The sequence below is a fragment of the Tamandua tetradactyla genome, chromosome 14, assembly GCF_023851605.1.
Source record: "Tamandua tetradactyla isolate mTamTet1 chromosome 14, mTamTet1.pri, whole genome shotgun sequence".
NCBI classification, from domain to species: Eukaryota; Metazoa; Chordata; class Mammalia; order Pilosa; family Myrmecophagidae; genus Tamandua; species Tamandua tetradactyla.
The window spans coordinates 16,761,227-16,784,337 of record NC_135340.1 but is presented as its reverse complement, the minus strand read 5'-3'; the positions used below and the strand labels follow the sequence as shown (position 1 = coordinate 16,784,337).

General features: G+C 37.7%; 1 protein-coding gene and 1 long non-coding RNA gene across 2 annotated transcripts in view; one reads left to right on the top strand and one right to left on the bottom strand.

Moving 5' to 3' along the window:
• The window catches only part of SLC25A21 (solute carrier family 25 member 21), a 462,293-nt gene that overhangs the window by 123,358 nt on the left and 315,824 nt on the right, over positions 1–23,111 (bottom strand). The window contains exon 3 of the mRNA XM_077126923.1: positions 10,473–10,556. Coding sequence (XP_076983038.1) covers positions 10,473–10,556 — 84 coding nt within the window. The remainder of the gene's footprint in view (positions 1–10,472; positions 10,557–23,111) is intronic.
• The window catches only part of LOC143655630 (uncharacterized), a 71,121-nt gene that overhangs the window by 17,454 nt on the left and 30,556 nt on the right, over positions 1–23,111 (top strand). The gene's annotated exons all lie outside the window — the stretch shown is intronic.

Genomic DNA, 23,111 nt, shown 5'->3' with positions numbered 1-23,111 from the left:
CTGAAAATATTTCCAGTGGGACATCTCTCACTGGCTATGGAATCCTCCCAACCCCCATCAACAATTTATGAAATGTTAAGAATATCTTTCTTAATTGACGATACCAAACTTCCTGAAAGAAAATGACTCCACCCGCAAGCAACCGATCCTCCTTTCCTTCTTGTCAGTGCCACAGCTGAGCGTGTACCACAGCTGAGTGTGTGCCACAGCTGAGCGTGTGCCACAGCTGAGCGTGTGCCATAGCTGAGCGTGTGCCACAGCTGAGCATGTGCTGAGCCTGGGTTTGGTCTCGCAGTCAGGCCCTGCTGACGCGCTGACAGCCCTGCCCATGTTTTCACTTACTCTTTGGCAGCAGTTAAATCCTTGCCAAAGGCTAGTCGGTAAGTCAGAAAGCTCTGGGAGTGAGAGGCTGGGGGAGCAGGAGTGTGACTGCCAGCTTGCAGTCGGTGGTGATGACAGGAGGAAGATCTAGGAACTGAAACCATCTGAAAGGTCACTCTGTGGGCAGAACAAAGGACCTCTGATTTAGACAAGGAAAGGGGATGCTGGGAACCTGAAGCCTAGAGTGCCGCTGTCAGAGCGCTGTGAGAGTTCATCATCTGGCCCCTGATTCTGAAGTCTGAGGGGGGCAGTTACAGCCCATGACGGCTGAAATCCACAGTCGTTTGCCTCCACAGCCGTGGAAGATAATTTGGTCAAATATAAATACGAGATGATGCACAAATTTTTCAATTGCCTGTTTTGTTTTTTTCAATACTGGTAGTAGCCACGGTGTCTTCTTCATTTATATTCTCTCTCCTTACATTTTCTTCTTTCATTTATATCCTTGGATTGCTAAATAATCTTAAAGTTCTTAGTAATATATTAAAAGCTTTCTAAGAAAGGAGATTATATATATTTTAAGATGAAAATTTATAATAGTGTCATATTTTAAAGCACGGAATAACCATTTTAAAAAGGAACACAAGGCGGGCCACAGTGGCTCAGTGGCCGAGTTCTCGCCTGCCAAGCCAGAGACCCGGGTTCGAGTCCCCATCCCTGCCCATGAAAAAAAAAAAAAAAAAAAAAAAGGAACACAGATCATTCAAGAAGAATAACAGTGGATCCATTCCTAAGTTGCGATCATCCTTTATCTCCCTTTCCAAAACAGAAGACTTGGAAGAAGAAAATGTCTTCAGTCTAGTGCATGTCACATCCTGGACCTGTCCCACCACTTACAAGAACTCCAGCTAAACTTGCTATAGTTTATTCTCCAAACACTAACCTGCTCTGTTATTTTTTCCTTGCTCTCTTTTTTTATTTTTTCTTTTTTCTACCTAAGGAGGACACTTGTCACACCATAATTCAAAAGGCCAGGCAGGCCAGAGCTGAGCTCTGCGGTGTGGGAGCAAGAGCAGCTGGGACCTTTTCTCAATGTCCAAACAAAGGAGCACTCAAGTCTGGTCCAGTGGGAACTAGGAAGGGTCTCTTTGGTAAAACAAAACGGAAAAGAGAGAAGACATAAGCGATGAGAAATGTGTTTTATGCAATCAAGGCACCAGGAAACTCATCACAGAAGTCAGGTGTATATCTGAAGCATGTCCTCATAAGAAGCATTCACTTGTGTAAACCCGATTTGCAAACCCAGTTAACACCCAAGGATGGACGTAAAATTGATTGGCATTGCAGATATCTGCACAAAAGCCTGGGATATAGTCTGTATTAATTCACTGGAGTGAAGACCCTGCTTAGGGTCAGCAGTACTAAGTCCACACCAACCCCTGACTCAGCTTTGTATGTGAACTCAACCATCTACAGTCAGGCAAGGGAGACCAGTCCCAGGGTCCAGAGAACAGTGATGCCCAGAGTCGCCTGCCTTACTCCAGCCTGGAGATGCTGGGTAGATGAGTTGGTTTCTGTTGGATGGTGAAGGAGGGTCAAGAAGAGAGAGAAAAAACAGCAACAATTTCTGGGCCTTGTGCAGTTGGTTTAGGTGGTGAGGATGTTAATCGATCAAACTATGATTCCTGGCTGTGGCAAGAGTTGGCTCCATCATTGCCTCTCTAAACCCAAGACTTCCTCTTAAATCCATGGGAAGGTGAGGGACAACTTTCAGAGGCTATTTACTCAGGGGACTATCTGTAAAGGGCAGGACTTTCCATTTTCAGAGGGTGCTTTAAAATCACCCCGCTGTGTTAAAATAAGCCACTTTTCAAAAAGGAGACCCACTAAGACATCAAGTGAAGCCAAGGATCTTGGAGCGAGTCCACCTGCAAAAAGAAAATGTCCAAATCTCGCCATGTTGTTGATTTAGTTGTAGGCGTCCTACTTCCTTTGTCTGTGTCACAAGCCACTCATTCCCCTTCTTAATGAAAACAAGAGGGAGTGATTATACCTCCCGGGCCCTGCAATTTATGCCGTCTGAAAGGCACTTAAACGAGTGGCACATTATCTCACACATCTGGAGTTTACCAAATTAGCCAATTATGCTGGAGCTCATAAAACAAGGCCTTAAATGTCATTTAACTAGAAAATATTATAATCACCAAGTGGTCTGATTGTAAGATGATACTTGGGGCAGCATCAGTGGTTACAGAAAACAAATCATGAAACAAAACACAGTTCAAATGTCCCCAACATGCAACCACATATTTTCTATGCAATACTTTCTGAAGAATACCAAATTTCTGAAGGCACCGGCAATCAACATGTTTCTCATTTGAGACTAAGTTTAATTTGACCTTGTTGTTTCTTCCTTATTTGCCTTGGGCAAACCAATGCCCAAGCATTTTTCTCATAAGAACACTAAAAAGTATACAGGATGAGAGTAGATGGAGTGAAAACCAGGAACACAATTATCAACAATATGGGGTTATCTGCAAGGGATAGGAAGGGCAGCAATTGGAGTTGTCAGAGATTCTTGGTTGCCACATCAACCAAGATGTGGTTGATTGAACAAACATCATCTCTCATGGCTTTCGTACTTGGAGGGACAAAAGGTGCTTCTGATTTGAGGGTAAGAATACTGAAGATTTGTAAATAGATATTTAAAAACTAGGAGTTTATAGGCACTACTTCCACATTGTCTTCCTTCTTTTCAATATTACGAAAAGTTGATTTTTAGTGTAAGATGATATAGTATCACAGAAAAGTCTACAGCATGCCACGAATATCTGTATGACCTTGGACAAGTTATTGAACTCCTCTGACCTTTAACAGCATCCAAAATACAGACACAATGTTGCCTACTTCACAGTGCTGTGCTGAGAATAAGGTACAGAAAGGTGCCTAGCATAGTGCCCGGTAAAATGAAGACAATAAATACTAGTTTCCTGTCTTTCTTTACCCATGTCTCTAGGATATCTTAAATTCTGTTTAATTCTTTTTTTCCCTCTATTTTAGGAAGAACAGCTACTAGAGTAGGCGGTTCCCTTCTCCACTGGCACAATCTATAATACCATAATCCACTGGTGAACAAGCACAAAAGAGATTAGAAAGCCTTTCACAAGATAGTTTGAGACAAAGGGAAATGAGGTACATGGTAAATAGATTATAGCTGCGTCTACCAGGTGAGTTTACAAAATGAACCTTATTGGTTTTTTCATTTACATTTTTTTTGAGAAGTTGTGGGTTTAAAGAAAAATCATGCATATAGTATGGGATTCCCATATACTACCCTATTTTTAATACCTTATGTTAGAGTGGTATATCTGTTAAAATTTATGAAAACAAATTTTTATAATTGTTCTACTAATTGTAATCTATAGTTTAACTTAGGGCTCATTGTTTGTGTTATGCAGTTCCATAAACCTTTTTTTAATTGCTTTTTTTCCATAGACTTTTTAAAATTCTAGTAGCATACATAAATCCTAAAATTTCCCTTTTAACCACATTCAAATATTTACTTTAGTGCTGTTAATTACATTGTCCAAAATAGAAACTCTGTACATTTTAAGCCTTAGCTCTATTCCTCACCCCCACATCATCCCCTGGTAACCTATATTCTAGATTCTGACTCTATGAGTTTACTTATTCAAATTATTTCATATCAGTAATATCAAACGATATTTATCTTTTTGTGTCTGCCTTATTTCACTAACATGATGTCTTCAAAGTTCATCCATGTTGTTGCATATGTCAGAACTCATTCTTCTTTATGGTTCAATAATATTCTATTCTGTGCATCTACGCTATTTTGTTTATCCATTCATCAGTTGATGAACAATTGGGTTGCTTCCATCTTTTGGCAATTGTGAATAATGCTCCAAGATAATCGGGGTGTAAATATCTGTTCAAGTCCTTGCTTTCTATTCTTTTGAATATATACCTAGAAGTGGGATTGCTGGGTCATATGATAATACTATACCTAGCTTTCTGAGAAACTGCTAAACTGTCTTCTGTAGCTGCTACACCATTTTACATTCTCATCAGCAATAAAAGAGTGTTCCTGTTTCTCCATATCCTTTCCAACACTTGTAATTTTCTGTGTATGTGTTTTTTAAATAGCAGCCATTTTATTGGGTGTGAAATGGTAACTCATTGAGGTTTGATTTACATTTCCCAAATGGCTAATCATATTGAGCACCTTTTCAGCTATTTGTATATCTTCTTTGGAGAAATATCTGTTTAAGTCTTTTTCCCATTTGCACATTGGGTTTGTCTTTTGTTGATGTGTTGAAGAACTTTTATATATATTTTGTATATCAAACCTTTATTGGATATGTGGCTTCCAAATATTTGCTCTGATTGGGTAGGTCTCATTTTACTTTCATGATAAAGTCTTTTGAGGAATAACAATTTTTAATTTTGATGTAGTCCCATTTATCTATTTTTTCTTTTGCTGCTTGTGCTTTGAGTATAAATTCTGAGAAACAATGCCTAATGGAAGGCCTTGAAGATCCTTCCCTATGTTTTATTCCAGAAGTTTGGTAGTTCTGGCTCTTGTATTGAGGATTTGATCCATTTTGAATTAATTTCTATATATGGTGTGAGGCAGGGATCTGTATTTGCTTGTAAGCTGCCAGAATGCAATATACTAGAACCAGAACAGCTTTTAAAAAGGAAATTTAATAAATTACAAATTTACAGTTCTAAGCCTATAAAAATGTCCAAACTAAAGCATTCAGGTAAAGATATCTTAATTTAAGGAAGGCTAATGGGTCAGGAACATCTCTGTCAGCTGTGTAGTCACGTGACTGGTATTTGCTGGTTCCTTATTCTTGGGCTCCATTGCTTTCAGCCTCTGTTTCTGCTGTGGGGGTTCCTCACTTTGCTTCTCCAGGGCTAGCCTTCATCTCATGGCTTCCCTTGGCTCTCTCCAGGTTTTGGCTTGCTTAACATCTCATGGCAATGTCTGCTGGGCTCCAAGCATCTCCAAACATTTGTTTCTCTTTTCTCCAAATGTTGGTATCTTTGTTAACTCTGCTCTGAAGTTCCTGTTGGCTCTTAACTCTCTCTAAAATGTTTTCTCTTTTAAAGGATCCAGTAAACCAATCAAGGCCCACTTGGAATGGGTGGAGTCACATCCCTATCTAATCAAAAAGTCACACTCACAGTTGGACATGCCACATCTCTGTGGGGATAACCTAATCAAAAGTTTCCACCTACAATATTAAATCAGATTAAAAGAAAAGCTACCCCCACAAGATTGTATCATGATTAAAACATGGCTTTTCTCAGGTACATAATACTTTTCAACCAGCACACGATCCATCTTCATTCTTTTGTACATGGCAATCCAGTTTTTCCAGTACAATTTGTTGAAGAGACCATTCTTTTACAACTAAGCAGTTTTATCCCATTATCAAAAATCAACCATAAATGTAAGGATTGATTTTTGATTCTTCTATTTGATTCCATTGGTCTATATGTCTGTTCTTGGTCCAGTACCATGCTGTTTTTATTACTTTGGCTTGGTAATATGTTTTAATATTGAGAAATGTGAGTCTTCCAACTTTGTTCTTCCTTTTCAAGATGACTTTGGCTATTTGGGGCCACTTACATTTCTATATACATTTTTTGATTGGCTTTTCTATTTCTGAAATGTAAGTTGCTGGAATTTTTATTGGGATTGCATTAAATCTGTAAATTGCTTTGTGTAGAATTGACATCTTAATGCTATTTAGTCTTCCAATTCAAGAACACAGAAGTTCTTACCATTCATTTAGGTCTTCTTTGAAGGATTTTTTTTTCTTGATTTCTTCTTCCAATTGTTATTACTAGTGTATAGAAATACCACTGAATTTTGGTTGTTGATCTTGTACTCTACCACTACTGAATTCATTTTTTAGCCCTAGGAGCTTTGCTGTGGCTTTTTCAGGATTTTCTGTATATAAGATCATGTTATTTGCAAATAAGGAATGTTTTACTTCTTTCTTTCCAATTTGGGTGCCTTATATTTATTTTTCTTCCCTAATTTCTCTGGCTAGAACTTCCAGTACAATGTCGAATAACAGTGGTGACAATGGGCATCCTTGTCTTATTCCTGGCTTTAGAGGGAAAGCTTTCAGTCTTTCCCTTTTAAAGTAGGATGTTAGTAGTGGGTTTTTCATAGATATGCTTTATCATGTTGAGGAAGTTTCCTTCTACTCCTAGTCTTCTAAGTGCTTTTTTTAAATCATGAGTGGGTGCTGGATTTTGTCAAATGTCTTTTCTGCATCATTTGAGATAATCATGTGTTTTTTATCTTTCATTCTGTTAATGCGGTGTATTCTATTAATTGATTTTCTTATGTTGAACCAACCTTGCATCCCTGAAATAAATTCCACCTTATTGGTTTTGAAGGCAGCTATCAACCAGGCTGTATCTTTATGTCTTCTGAGCTCCCTTTATTACAGTAGATGTACCTATTAGTTTGTTTCTGCTAAAGCAGAAAAAAAAATGAAAATTGTGCTGATTGTCAACAGTGACACATTCCTTTTCTGCCTATAGTCTCTGTGAGTTTTTCCTTCTCTATTAAAGAAAACAATGTTGGCCTCTTTGATAATAGCTACCTAAATATGATGCTTCCATCATAATAGAAATCCTGGCTTAGAATCTGGAAGGCCATTTTTCAAGTGTAATTAATCTCACCTTTGTAAATCTGGGTTGAAATGTTTTTAATAAAAATACAGGGTATCTATGCCTTTAAGAACACTAGGAATCTTATAAGAAACAAAGAAATCTGGACACATATGAGGTCGCTGTTGTCTCTGGAATCACGGGCAGAGAGGTAGGGAATTTCCTCTCTAAGAATGGAGGTGAGTACAACTGGGCACCACTGGGAGATCTGTACTATTCTATGGGTATTAACAAACTTTAATGCTTTAAAACAACTGAAAGGGACTAGCTTTCAAAACCTTTAACTTGGAGGAGATAGAAAACCCAGTAGTGATGAAATCTTCTAAGAATGCTAACAGTCACATTGACTAGTGCTATCCTTCCTGCAGGCAGCAAATCAATCTCTCTTCTATGTACCTGGGTAAGAAAACCAACATTTTTAAGACCAGAGTGCACTTTAAGAAGTGAATTAAAATAAAAATGAACTGTTTTTGTTAAAAAAAAATAATATAAATGCAGAATGTGTTAAGATTTTTTTTCTTTTTCCTCTGTTTTTTCTTGCTTAACCTAATTCTATGAAATGCTCTTGTACCATGTCAGAAATAACAGGCAGCTTTTTATTTTGTATTTTTACAAATACTTCCATCTTTAAGACCAGCGATCTCTGGCTTCTGGCTAACAACATGCTCAGCTCTAAAGGCATTGCCAAAAGAATGTTGATTTGTTCTAGGAACAATTACACATACGTATAGGAAAAGGCAAATTGTACTATGCAAGGACCACACATAGTGTATGTTTGTTATATTATTTGATATCAAAGCAGAAAAATCAAATTCTTTCTAAAACACATATGAAACAAAGAGCCTGGCTAAGGAACTCCCAATCCAATTCTGAAATAACTGTTATAGCTTTATAGAACTCAGCAATGCTAACATTACTGTTTAACTGGAAAGGGACACTTTTAGTGACTATGCAAATACTATGTTATATATATATAGTAAAATAACATGATTTTGACCCACTTGTCATAAATACAAATATATTGTCAACATAAGGTACCACATCACCAGAGTAATAGCAAGAACTAGCTGGTCCTTTTGTCACTAGACCTGAAAATATTGAATCAAGCATGAAATTCATTATCATAATATGAAAAAGAGTATATACATATATATAATATACTCTCTCTCTCTCTCTCTCTCTCTCTCTCTCTCTCTCTATATATATATATATATATATATATATATATAGCAAAAATGATCATCCCCATTTCATTCTGCATAATGATGATGTTGGTGTGATGACTTTCATTCATTTGTTGAGTTTATGCTGAGTGTCTCTACTCAGTACCAGACCTGGGTAACTGGACTACAGAGCTAAATGAGACATGACCCTTTGGGAAAAGCACCCCTGGGATAGGGGAGGGAAGTCTGACAGAAAGGAGCACAATATCAGGGTGGTGCATGCAATATTTTATACTGACACACACGTATGCACATACACACGTAAAGAAATGGGGCGAGGGCATAATTTCCCCAGCATGGCAGAGCAAAGATGGTCAGGGAAGGAGGGCCGTGCTGGAGAGGGTCGCTACACTGTGGTAAGGAGTTTGGGTTTTAAACTCCAGGGCATACTTCTACATACCTCCAAAGCACTCTAAAAATATAGTAATCAAACCATATGATACTGGCATAGACACAGATAAATTAATGAAACGGATAGAAAATAGATTAAAAGAATAGAAAATATAGATGATGTATATGTGGGAGTTTGATATATGTAAAAACAATTAAACTTCTCAGATGGACCAAAGATTAAATTTTCAAAAAAACCCAAGAAAATGTTTATAATCTTGGAGTTAGAGAATGTCTTTTAATGTGACATCAAGGTTCCATTAAAAGGCCATCAGGGTATCAAAAAGGAAAATGTAGAAAGATATAATCACAAAATTACAATCTGTAAAAATCACAAATTTATGAAAGGTGTACCAGAAACTATAGTTATAAGACAAATGACAAGCTGGGAAAAATGTTTGTAATCTACATAATTGTCAAGGGATTTGTACCCATAACATATAATGAGCTCCTACAAATAAATAAAAATCTCACTTAAGAGAAATTGGCAAATAGTTCATGAAAGAAATAAACCTAATGATATAAAAGTATGCTCAATCCCAGATACAATCAAAGGAATACAATTAAAACAGTTTTATTGTTTTCCTATCAGATTATAAACAGGAGAAGAATATAAATGACAGGCACAACTTTCAAATAATGTTTGATAATGTCCAGTGTGGGGAAATGGAATTCTCAAAAAGTAAATGCACAAAAATCAGCACATAATTTTTGGAAGGTAATTTGGGAATATTTGCAATTTAAAATGTACATATCATTTGATTCTGTAAGTTCATAGCTAGAAACATATTTTCAGAAATACACAAATGTCAACGTTAATATAAGAATATTCATTGGACTGTTATGATAGTGAAAATATGGAAACAATCTAAAGGTCTACTGAGGTGATTAATTCAATAGATTGCAGTATATATATAATAAAATACTAGGGTGCTGCTAAAAGAATACATTGAAATGGAAAGAAATCCACGCTATATGGTGAATAGGAAGAAATGATTAGCAGAACAGTATTCACAGTATAATCTGACTAGAGAGGTAGTGAACTGCAGAGGTTAAGAACCTGGGCTCTGAGATCAAACAGACCTGGATTTGAGTCCCAATCCCACTACTTCTTTACTCTGTACTCTTGGGAAAAATTACTTACCTTCTCTGACTATTGGTTTCTTTACCTGTTCAGTTGGAATGAATCTAATAGAACGTGCTTCATAGAATTAAAGGAAAATTTCTAGTACATAGTAGGCACTAGATATTATTACTAGGACATTGCTTTCTCAACTAATTCTCGTATCAAAACCACTTCCAACAGCAAATCTAATCTCCTTTTGAAAATTAAGCTGGATAGAGTCTTTAAGTGACTCTCGACATCAAAACCAGTTTTAGCTTCTATAACCAAAATATTACTTTTATCTGGTCATGTAATCGATAGGATAATGAATTTGACATATACATCTTTGACACAGATTTGTTTGAGCTGTCTATTCATGAACCACAGTGTAAACAAGGAATGCATTTGGAAATCACAATTTAGTATCAAAATAAAAAATTATAGCCCTAATTAAGACAACTTTTAGAAGTCTTACAAGCATAAATTAAAAGTTAATTGTCATTGAACTGATTATTAATATACTTTGTGATCATTTCTATTGAAGACATTCAGTTTTTAATTGTACTATTAGGCAAAAACAAAGTAGAAAGGCAATCTTTAAAATATTTTTCTCTTAAAAAACTAATAAACCATTCAAAATGAGAAAACATGTTAAGCGGAAATGTATTAAAATGCCTATATCAATATGGCGTCTCTCTATGAAGAACCATACTCACCCTTCTGTCCGGAAAATTGTTCGAAAGCTGTCTCCTAAGCTTCTATAACTGCTAGGATCAGTTGTGCCTCTCTGAATCTGGAACCTGAAAATAAAATCAAACCCCAAAACAATCCAAGTTAAAAATTTTGCCAAATGGCTTTTCTCGTTTTCCAAAGTCTTAGGAAGCTTAGCCTCTTCAGATCAATCTAAAATACTCTCATCTTTGCTGTAATTTTTATTGATTTATTTGACTTATATAAGGCTTACTTTATTTTTCTAGCCTTTAAGATTTTGATATTTCTCTGCACTTCAATAGAAACTGTAAAGAGAGATTTTTATCATCTGTTCCTTCGTCAGACAAATGCACCCTGAGGCATATATATATTTTTTCCTTTTGTGAAAAGCATACACAGATGTCATAGATTGCTTTAATGTATAATTCAAAAATCTGAAGATGCATATGAAACAAATAAGTAGCTCCATTTCTTATCTTAATTAGTATTCCTTCATGGTAATTTAATACAAAGGTTAAAAACACAGAGCAGCTAATATGGTCTAACTTTGATCCTGATTGTGGGTTTGGAATTCATTCTGGCAGACAGGAACCTGCAGTTGGAGCAGAAGTTGAGGTCGCATTACTATACCACTTCCCATCACCACTTCATGATGGAATCTCTTTGCTCATTCACGCTACCCAGATCTCCAGAGCACCGACCGGGGCTCTGCATATAGTTGGTGCTCAATAAAATATGCCTCATTTTAGAAAACTAATTTCCTTCTTTTTTCTTCTTTTTGGACATGATCATGCATCTCAAAATTCTAACCTTCCAAGTATAAAAATTTCCAGTAAGAGGGTCTTAGCTTTTCATTTTGTATTTTGCCCTGGGGTTTGTTTCTAAAGAGATTTATGACACGTACTCTCATCTTCCCTACAACTCCAGCCAGTCTCCTTTCTCTGGTTTATTTAGTCTACCTATTCCATGTGTTTAACTTCCTCATTCCAATTCTGAGTTAAGGCCCTTCTCTCTTCTATGCTTTCTTCGCAATTCTACCAAGAATTCTTTTCTATTTATTTATTTATTTATTTTTGCATGGGCAGGCACAGGGAATCGAACCTGGGTCTCCAGTATGGCAGGTGAGAACTCTGCCTGCTGAGCCACTGTGGCCTGCCCCTACCAAATATTCTTTTAAAGAGCTTTTCAAAATCACCTCTAATATTATCTACTTTGAGATGCTTTTCTTAGATTGTGGGCTATGCAATACGACCACAACCTCTACCTCTACGAATGATGAATTTTATAATTCATCATTATAGGCCCCAGGGAATGATTCTGAAAACTGACAATTATCACTGGGAAGAGAAAATATTCTGCTTTGGGTGAAACAGTTAAACACATGAAGGGAATGACTGTATGATAAGTCTGGAAATGAGGTTGGAATTACATTTCATTTTGTAAAGTGGAAAGTTGCTAAAGAGTCTCTGTTCAGAGATGTGGAAGTTGAGTCTGCCAGCAGAGTGCTTGGCACACAGAGATCCATCAATCGGTACTTATTGACTGATTGGATAGGTTAGAACGGGGAGAACAATTGTGAAGGCAGTGCAATAGTCTGGGTAAGAGATAACGGTTCCTGAACCTGAACAGAGTCAGCAGAAGTAGAAAGAGGATGAGCTTGTTGAGTAGTCCTTTTTCTCTTAAAAAGAGAGGGGAAAAAATGCCTTTTTGATGATGCATTCAACAAATTCCCTTTCGATCTTCTTCAAACTTCAATAATATTCCACAACCTGTTATTGCCAAAGCTTAAAATGTCACAAATATTCACCTTTGTAATGGTTTTGTTTCTCAAATTTATACCCGTATTGGCTTTATCATTTGCAAAAGGTCAGCTTTTGGACAAGAATGGTATCTCTTAACTTTGAATCGCATTAGGCTATTTGAAGTTAGCTGACCAGTACAGTGAGCTCACTTAAACTGGCACAGATTTTTCTGTTCTGGATCCAGAGGTGCATTTGGGGTGTATAATCACTGGTCTAGAAGATTCAGCAAGGGGATCTTCCTCTCTAGGACCAAGAACAAGGTCTAACAGTCAGGTAGATTTGCCATGCTTGGGTATTTCTGGGCTATGTCATTTGAATGAGATTACTCAGTCCTTTGGCTACAAATGAATTAACCCTAAACACAGCATGACACAATGGGGAGAACAGTAAGCAGGTTTATACAACAAATAACTTTGGGACATACAGAGCAATTTCCAAAACTTGACTGGTTCTAGTTTAAATATGAATCTCCATCTCTTTGCATTTGTACGTTTGTAACCTAATGCCATTGTTGAGCATGACACATTTTCTTATATTTAGCTGGGAAATTCAAGACTCTTCCCTAGCTGCTCTTCTAAGAAAATTATTTTAGATAGTTTTAGATATTATAAAAGTATTACATGCTCACAGATTTTTTCATAATATCTATAATCATCTTTCATTAAGTTAATTTACTTCTGTCAAATTCCTTTCCAGATGTGTTTCTCCCAAATCACCAAGAATTTTAAAAATATTTGCCATGCAATATAAGATGCTAAAGTTTTACCAAAAAAGCAGCAAATTATTTCTACTCTCCTGAAGCCTGAGAAAGATATGTGAGGAAAGATAATTAACAATATAAAGAAAAAATGTCCAAAATGTCAACTAGCAGTGGCACTGAGTTGCCCAGGTGTTCATTGGAGGAAGCAATTACTGCCTTCTGAGGAGGGGCAGGAAATGTTTCAGGAAGGAGATGGGATTTGAGCTGGTCCTTGCGGGATTCAGAGAGGCAAAAGGAGTAAGGCAGGAGGAAGCATTCCAGGTGGGGAAATGATAGAAACAAAGTCGGGTGATAAAAAGCCATCCTTTCTCGAGGGACGAGGGAAAAACTCCTCCACTGTAATGACCTGTCCCATCTTTCACTCAGGACGCATGTTGCGGGTCACCTCACGGCTGAGGTAGGGCCAGGAGGAGGCTGTTTCTGGGATAAAGTCAAGGCCTAACATAGACATGCCACCTTTCCTTCTCCTCAGCCAAGCATCTGGGCTCGCTGTGGACGACGGCCTCACAGCTGTGTGGCCCTGTCCTGGAGGGTCTGTGAAAAAGTCAAAGATGGACCAGTGCCAGTGCCTCACAGGGACCAGAAATTCTATCTTAGCCTTTCTTTCACTGCCAGGCTTAGGGGCGTCAGCTTTGTCTGTATGTCTGTGTGCTCAGGTCACACCAAGGTGGGTTTTCGGTCGCTTCCATAAAAACTAGACCAGAGTACAGTTATTTCATAATTCATTAGCAACCTCACCTGGATACTGAAAGTCTGAGCATTTGACTAACAAGTTACAATTTCTTTCTTTTAAAGAATTCAATAGACAATATTTCTGATCCATTATTGGTTCAGTTCTTGAGAGTTTTTGAGCACTTACTCTATCTTAGGTACTCCACTATTTTGGGTGGTTCAAGGATAAATAAGGTATACATCTGTGCTGTAGAAACATACCGTTAGGTGACTGAGATGTACAAATAGATGATCACACAAGGAAAAAGTGAGGAAGAGTATTCTCGGCTATCAGATGTCAACCAATGAGTTTTACTGACAATGACTAAATACTGATAAAGTTTTTATTGAGGATGATTCCTTCTCTGTGGGTGGATGCGTATGACCAAAAAAAGAACTTTTCAGAGACATTGGAAAGAAGAGGGAAAAGAAGGGAAAGATATGTCTGGGCTAAATATCTGCAGATGAACTTTATCCATCTATTTTAGAACAAACAACAAGGATAATCAGTGGAATCCTCGAAGAGTGCCCCGTTTAGGAAGCCAACCGCCTAATGAGTGATGCTGTGTTAATCACAAACATGCGTGGCAACATCAAAGCAACATTGCTTAGGAGAGTTCATAAGCCACTCTAATATGAGCAATGCAAAAGGATGGGTGGACATGGCCAATAATTCCTCAGTAAAGCCTCCGCACCATTCTTTACTGTGCTAAAGAAGCTGGAGGTTCTATTAAACAAGCTAAGACAAGCACAGTTGTTTCTCCTGTGCATTTCACATACGACATTTCACCACTTTGCACAGAAAGTACATGCAGTGCTTAGTTCCACTACACATGACTTATTCTGCTCACAGAGTTATCAGTTCTTCTAAGGAATCTGTTTCAAGTTGATATAATTATAGTGCATTTTGGTCAATCATGTAAAACAGCAATTTCCTTCTTCCTCTGCACTACATTTCAGCAACTTAAAAGGTTTCTCTCTTGGACTGAAGCTTTAAATCAGTGTTTTCCAAGCTGCATTCTGTGCGAACAAATTCTTTCTCTGTTCGGGGAGACAATTTTCCAGTTACGTAATACAGCGCTTTGTAAAGTTACAAAGGAGAAGCTACCCTACTCTTGATTGTATTTAGAAGAAAAGGTTGGACCTTTCCATTGTCCTAATAAAAACAGCTTAGACACATCTGGAATTTCCATCTGAATAACTTCTTTTATTAGAACGAGAACCAGTTGCCAAACTGGCAAAGTGGACAATCGAGTAACACTCGAGAAATATTCAGTGCCTAACGTTCAGTCAGAATCAAACAGGAGGGGAAGGAGCATGGCTTAACCCCGATGCCACACTGCACAGGAGGCAGCAGTCCCATCTGCAGCCTTCCCAGTGAGGCCGGGTCTGTGTAGACTCACAGAATGGGAGAGAACAGACCCTACAATTTGCCGCATCAAAAATATCAAGTGAGTTACTGTGGTATCCGCCAGGGCAAGGAAAGCGTCTCAAAGTTCACAAAGACAAAAGCACACTTTTAAAAGCCAAAGAATGTTCTCACTCACTACAATATTTTTCTCTAAACTTGTCAGCAATCATGAGGGACACATTTCTTACCGATTCAATTGTTGCATTCAATCAGTGATCCCCAAATTAAACCAGAGTGGTGTCGATTTTTAGCAGGGTTAGAAATGTCACTTTAAGCATTCAGTTTGTCTGAGCACGTCTTAAGATACATCCATAAGAAAGATATACCTATAAGAAATAAAATTGCTTTCTGTCTTAAAAGCCTTAAGATGAGGTTGTTCGAATATTCCTAAATCTCAAATGTATGCAGTGCCTTTATTCCCAAACTATCATCTTCTTAAAAAAATACTTCTAGGGAATCTAGAATATAGGTTACCAGGGGATGGGGTGGGAAAAGGGAATGGAAAGTTAAGGCTTAAAATGTACTGGGTTCCTGTTTGGAGCGATGGAAAGCTTTGGTAATGTATGGTAGTGATGGTTGTACAACACTGTGAATGCAACTAACAGCACTGAAATATATATCGGAATATGATTAAAGGGGGAAATGTTAGATAGTATATATGCCAACAAAACAAAAAAATTTTTTTTTAATTCATGGAACTTCCCTACACAAACAATGAACACCAAGTTAAACTATGGACTTTAAAGTACAATTATAAAAATGTGCTATCATCAAGTGTCACAAATGTTCCATACCAAGCTGAGTGTTAGTTATGGAGTGGTACACTGGGATCCCGTATTTTATTTGTGATTGTTCTGTAAACCCAGAAGTTCTCTAATAAAAAAGAAAGAAAAAAATACTGCTAGGGTGTGCTCTGGGGAGCGGAGACTTTGGGCTATATATGTATACATACATGTACACACAGGATACAGAATAATTATACCTTTGTGTCCAAGGAGGAAAGGCAGTTTGGGAAACTGAGGCACAGACTAGAGCCACAGGTAGAACACCAGAGTTGCCACTGATTTACAGAGTATGCTGGTGAGATTCATAATTTAATCCCTCTCTGCTTTTCTGCTCAGCAGTAAAATGGGACACTTGACTAGTAAAATAGGGCAATTTGATTTTGGAGGGAGAGCAACAAACAGACTTAATATTTGAGCTTGTCTAAAGATCAAGACACATTTCATTTTACTTGATAAAGCCCCAAGTTTCATCTTTTACAGGAGTGTGGGGTTGTTACTGAAAATTGCACAGTGATGATGAGTGCTAATGAAACTCCCTGCAGAGGTCTTTGTAAACGTGCTATGAAGAAAGCTTACTGGTAATGACAAGAATGTTATATGTGCTCCTTAATAAACACTTAAGAAACCCACTAATGAATCAGAGATTAGCAGACTAAAGGTTTGCAATTGCAAAACACATTAAAAGGATAACTGTAGGAAGATTAAATCAAGATTTTAATTTACTGTAATTAGCCTATCTTACCAAAATAAGATGTCGCTCTTACAGAACATGTTTGTTTCTCACTGGTTGGTTGAGCACGGCCAAAGTCAGACATCACAGGCAAAAACATGTTTGAGTTTTGAAATTTAAGTGAACACCCACCTCACCAACCCTGGGGAAAGGCCCTAGAAAGCACAGCTTTAGAAATATTCTGACAAATATATATTTGCTTCCCATACTCTGAAAAGTCACCTTCCACTGAGACTGCCCAAGAGAAGAAACATCACCTTCTCACAGAAAGGATAAGTACTGAATCTCTGCACCTGTCATCCCTGCAGGAAGGCCACATCTCAGGGTGGGGACATCAGGCTGCTGATTTTGGAGAGACTATTTCTTCAGTTTTCCTTAGCAAGTGCTGCAGGAAAAGGTTCCTTTTAACATTTCCCTATATCTGTAGCTTTATTGTTCCAATTATAAGTACCTGGTCAGTGTGAGTGGTAATTTTCTAAAAAGTTCATTATGGGCATTTTGTTTTAGATCAGATTAAATATCACACTAATCTCCATGGCATAACCTTAGCTCTAATAGAGCCTGAGTCCACTAAATCAGGTGGGGGTGGTTTGTCTTCTAGAGACAAATGTCCTTCTCCACATCTCCGGAGATCCACTCTGCCCAAGGGGCAAGGTTACGAGTTTCAGAGATCCAAAGATAGGGAAGCAACACTCAGCTCCTGCTTCTAGAACGAAACACACAGGTGGGGGGTAGGGGGAGAGGGATGTAACAGTGTGAGGAGTTAACGTGTGAAGTACAGATTCTAGGAACTTAGTTCACCTGGGTTTGCTGGGCCCACAAGCTAGGACCGGTCTCAGCCCACTCTCTAGAAGAATGTTCACAAATCCACGAGGGTCGTGGAGCTTGGCTGTGTCCAAGGGGTGACCCCTGACATGAAGTTCAAAAGTCATATTCATACGTATGTGTTTGCTTATCAAATTGTTCTGAATACTTGAGAGAAAGATGCTTTTCCCGACTGTTGCTTACTCATTTCTCCAAGTGAGTCTCTCCATAAAAGAAGTGAAAATTAAGATGCCTCTTCCCTCCCGCAAGCCTGTACGTCTATAATGGGTGTGGGTGGGATGTACTGTGCTTTGGCTCAGCATTTACGATATTGTAAAGAAAGCCAATAAATTTCTCCATGTTATTATAAAGCAGTTTATAATTTGAAGAAATATGTAACCTGGAGTGCTGTCAGCCTAGATAATTACTGCAGATAAGGTAACAAAAAATCTTGGCAAGGCTGCAGAAGCAAGGGAAATCTTCTGTGCCAGGTAATTTTGAACACGTTTTTGAACAGAGCCTCACAAATATTATCTCTCTGAAATAAAAGATCAACCTAGATAGCTTGATTATACATTAAGTAATATCCTTTGATCTTAGGCACATCTAATTGCAGGTTCCTTTCACAAGCCATGGAGAGGCAAAGACTGACATTCTGTGACTACAGATTTTACAATTCACACTTTAACAGTAATTTAAATATCCTAAAAATGATTCATCCTTTTTCCAACCACAAATTTTGTTACAGTATACATTTACCTATGTGTCCTTCATTAATGTGCTGAAATTGATTGAGTTTTTTCCAGCTTACATGATTACAAAGCACGGTATTTCTAGTCTTTGGAATCTATGTAAGATTTGACATTGCAAAATGAATTGTGATAAGAGTTTATTATACCATCTGGCACAAGTCCTTCCTGTTGTTTATATTACTTATGGGATAATAACTAAGTATGATGACAATATAATTCTAAAGTTTATTTTAATGACAATATGCTAGTTAATGAGTCAGACAAACGATCATTAAAGATTACAACCTAAATCTAATAATGTTAAACCACAAGTAATAAAAGAGGCTAATTGACATAGCTGTATAATGAAAATGCTCCAAGCATGAACTGGTCTCAATTAAACAAAAGTTTAGCTAGCATTAATTTCAATAATTTTACTTTGTAAAATACATGTCACATAATAAAACTATGCTTACTATTAGATTATAGTGCTGCCGCTCTTTGAATATATGTGTATATACATATACTTGATTAAACTTCATATTTAATGCCAATAAATTAGCCTCACACCCAGAAGTACTTAACAACATTTTCCCAAGTGCTCTGATCTAAACTGGCCATTACAGAGGTTAATTAGCATAAAACCAACTCATATTTGGGAATTGATGGGAGGACAGATCACAGGTTGGAAATAAAATTCATACCAAGGTAATGACAATAGAGAGGGTTACATCAGCTTCAACAATCCACCAATGAGATTATCGCAGTCATGGCAAGAATCATAGTTTTACTATATTTCCAAATAATCAGTTTTAAAATTTAACTGTCTCCAACTCCCCCCACCCCCACCCCAAAGTTAACTATCCTCCTTCTCTCTCTGATCTTCACATCTAATTCTTTGGGTTCATGTATTCTCCCAGGCCTCACCAGCACTTCCATTGCTTGGTGAATGAGGACCACACAACACAATTCTTACCTATTGAACCTCAGCTTATTGCTCAGGATCAAACTGAAGTCTTGATTTCTAGACTCCACAAACGAGTTCCAGAATTGCAGTCAAACCTGCCAGAACCCTCCAAATGGTCCTGGGAACTGAGCCACTTCACAGAAACTAATTATGTACAAGAGAATGTGAGCCAGGGTCCCAGCGAGGGAGAATGTAAGAGAATATGGAGTCTCTGGAGATCTAATATTCTATTCCATTTTCTTTTAATTGATCGACTGTGCCCTATTTTGTGGTTTATTTAGCACTGATAAGAATGCTTTGCGATAATATCAAAGAAAGTAAAATTAAAATAATTGGTGGTTTCTTTGCATTTGTAGGCATAAATGCTTATGCTAGAAAGAAATGTGAAGGAATGGAGAGAATAAACTTGACTAATAAGGAAGAAAATATGCTTTTGCTTATCATAGCTTAGGAAAATTTCAAAGGAAGTTTTTATTTTTATACCAAGATTGGCCTCACATCTTGCCAAAATTTGGGTCCGTTGCTATCAATTTCAAATGAAGCCAGTTTTCAAAAGCATTTCGTAGGTGGACAGGACCCAAAAGTGACAAAGAATGGTAATAAGTCTGCTTACTTGCATATCATTTTAAGTTTTGAGAGCATTTTTACATATGTGATCTCATCTCATGGTTTCCTTTAGTTTCACAGGTTCTTTATATTTAGAGGGTTCAAACCACTGGAAAAATAAAAGAAAAAGTACCATCTTGGAGCTAGAATTGCATCAGGCTAGAGGGAGTAGGTTTCTTTGAAGTCTCTCAGCTGAAATGCAAATTTATTTTTCAAGATCAGTGAATAAACAAAAAAACTGCTTCTCTGAACCCAAAATTTCTCATTTGTAAAAATGGAATAAGTAACTTGCACGTCATTCAACTGATTTTGAGGCTTATTTCCAGAACCCTCAAGAAATCAGTCTTGAATTAACTGAATTGACCTGAGCCAGGTTTCAGAGATGTTATGATTGTGTCCATTTAATTTGATCTCTCACTGCCAGGGGTGTAGACTGTGGCTAGAGAGAGATTTCTTCATGGGGAATATGGGATGGAAATCTTTGTACAGGATTTATATATAGTCCCATCTGGAGAGCAAAGGACATCATAAGATCCCTTCCAGCCCTCTCATTATAGCCAAGTGGATCTATACATCCTGGGCTAAAAAGAAATATGTGTCTTTCTATATTTATCTAGATTTATTCACTTCAAATTTTTTAAGTGCCAACTGTATACCTGGGGACATCATCAAGGTCAATACCAACTATTGAACTCTATAACTTTTATTTTCTCTCTGCGTTTCTGTCTCTCTCTCTTTACTAAATGCTTTTTTGTTTTGTTTTTTTTTTTTTTTTTTTGCACGGGCAGGCACCGGGAATCGAACCCGGGTCCTCTGGCATCACAGGTAGGCATTCCTGCCTGCTGAGCCACCATGGCCCACCCTTTACTAAATGCTTTTAAGAATGAATTTTTCATTATCTCATCGACCCAAGCTCAAGAGAGACCCAGTGGAAGGGTGTGGTTTCACCATCATCATCAAATAGTGTGCTAAAAATAATTAATAATCACTTAGAACTCTGGCAACAGAAGAGATGCATGAACAATTCCCAGCCAGGAGCAGGCCTAACTTGTCCACAGAACTTGTACAGGAAATTATGCGTCACAAATTAACCAAATGCTTAATAAAAGACAATGAATACTTCTGGCAGTATTATAGGTGGGTACATTGGCGGGTAGCAAAGCACCACGAGACAGTTCAGGCCATTTAATTTTATAAAATGCTGATCTTATGCCAACTGGCAACTTCTACATATGTGCAACTTTGCATTGTAAAACGTAATTACCTTTAAAACCAACTCTCTGTTATACTAATTAAGACCCAGATAATTGGGTATCTGGGGTAACCTAGGTTCCCTAAAATATCAAAGACAACATAGGACACTCATTTAAAATGGGACGCGTGAGAAATCTTTGGTGAATAAGAGTTGAATCTCCCCCTCCAGACTTTCTCCTGGAGGGAAGTTCTTGTTGTGTTCAGTGAAACCCCTTCGTTCCCCCATCTCTTGTGCCGAATCACCATGAAATTGAAGCAGAAGATTAGCGTTAAACATTTGGAATCCCATTCTCTCCCTTGACAAGTAGCCCCTGATTATTGAGCTTTAAAGAGCAAAAAGTGTCCCTAACTAGTGAAATTCCTAGCTAATTTAAGTAACATTTATTGAGTGCCTACTCTGTCTTATCTACATGTTAGACTCTGCTTAACTAAGAGACAAACATGAAGCCTTTAAGACCTCAATAACAGGCAAGGCTTCCCCAGATTTGTCTTATTCTTGCTTACCTTTTTGAACTGTACACAGGGAACCAATGTGGCATTTCTGTAGTGCCTGGGGAGGATGAGGAATCATCCACTCGAAGGAGAGTTATCCTAGTGTGTCTCTAAGTCACTCATTATGCTCCTTTGCATTCCTCTGATGTCTTGTAATTCACCACTTGAAACCAACATCAGGCCAAGGGCCAGATAACCCAGCTTGGACATGACGCTTAGTGACGGCCTGAGGATCCCTTCTATGATTCAAGTCCATAAACATTAGTGTCTGGCCTTTGCAACATCTATGTTGGCTTCAGAGACCATTTTTGCATGTGTTTTGTTTCTCAGTTCTGCGCCAGAGAGTTGAGGTTCTAAGATGAGTGGCCTCTGGTTAAGTTGGAAATTTCCCTGAGAACGGACTGCCCTGAGAAGAGTTGAGAAAGCCAAACAGCCTCCCTTTTCCTCTAGCATCCTCTCCACATAGCCTCTTGTGGTCATGTTCAGTAGAGCTCCTTAAGGTGATACGCTTCTCTTCTTCGGGGGAGGATGGCCCTGATCCCGTGTGGTCCCATCTTTTCTGGATTCCTCCACACCAAGGCTTTAAAAAGTGTACTGTAGTGCCTGGAAGCTGAATAAGAACTAGATTTATAACTTTTGATGGTGATGTTGATGACACTAAGCAGAGCTGATGCCAGCCTTAATATTTCTTCTTCATTCTGTTCCTTTGTTTGTTTTTGTGGATTCTGTTACTGTTTGTTTCCTCAATAAAATCTTTTTCCATTGTTTTTTTGTTTTTTATGCATGTGTCTGTTTTCCATGTCTGCCTTAAGGACTATGTGGTAAGTGTCTGTTACTTAGTGCCTCATAGATGCCTGTTTAGTTTAACAACTTGAGAAGAACATGAAAATCTCTGTTGAAAAATCTATACATTTTCAGAATTTGGAGCACATCACTGTGGTTTTCCATTGGCGTTGGGGGTATTTCACTATCCATTTTTGGGGGAAGGTAGAGAGAAAAAGCACTCTAAAGGATCCTGCTTCCCAGTACAGAAGTTTTGGAACTGCTAAGCCCACTCTTACTCATGTGTGTTAGGTCAAATCCTGGCAGAAATCACAGGACAGCTGCAATTCCATACTTTGAAATGTCTTTGAAAAAAATCTTGATATAATTTATGGGATAGTTGGCATGTATTCCTTATTTTTTTCACTCCCTTGAATGTAGACAACTTTTGGAATAAAGCAAGGAGAGAAAGGAGCATTTTCAATGGTGAAGTCAGTATATTCACAACTTTAAATACGTTGTGCCAAGATAATTTTCTGAAGTAAAGGTTGGTTTGAATATATATTTTTTAGTAATATTACCTGTGTCAGATTGAATTTTGACTATTAGGAAAATTAAAAATCGATGTATTTTCTGAAGGTGTTCTAATAATGACTTTTTTCCTTAATTACCACAGGTACATGTTTAAGAAGTATCCCCACTATTAGATTCAAATAATACAGAAAAAAAATTTGAATGCCAAGTTCAAACATTCTAGAAATTTGAAGATCTGAACAGATGGCTTTTGATTATTTTGCAACACATTTTCCTAAATAAGCATGGCTTTGTC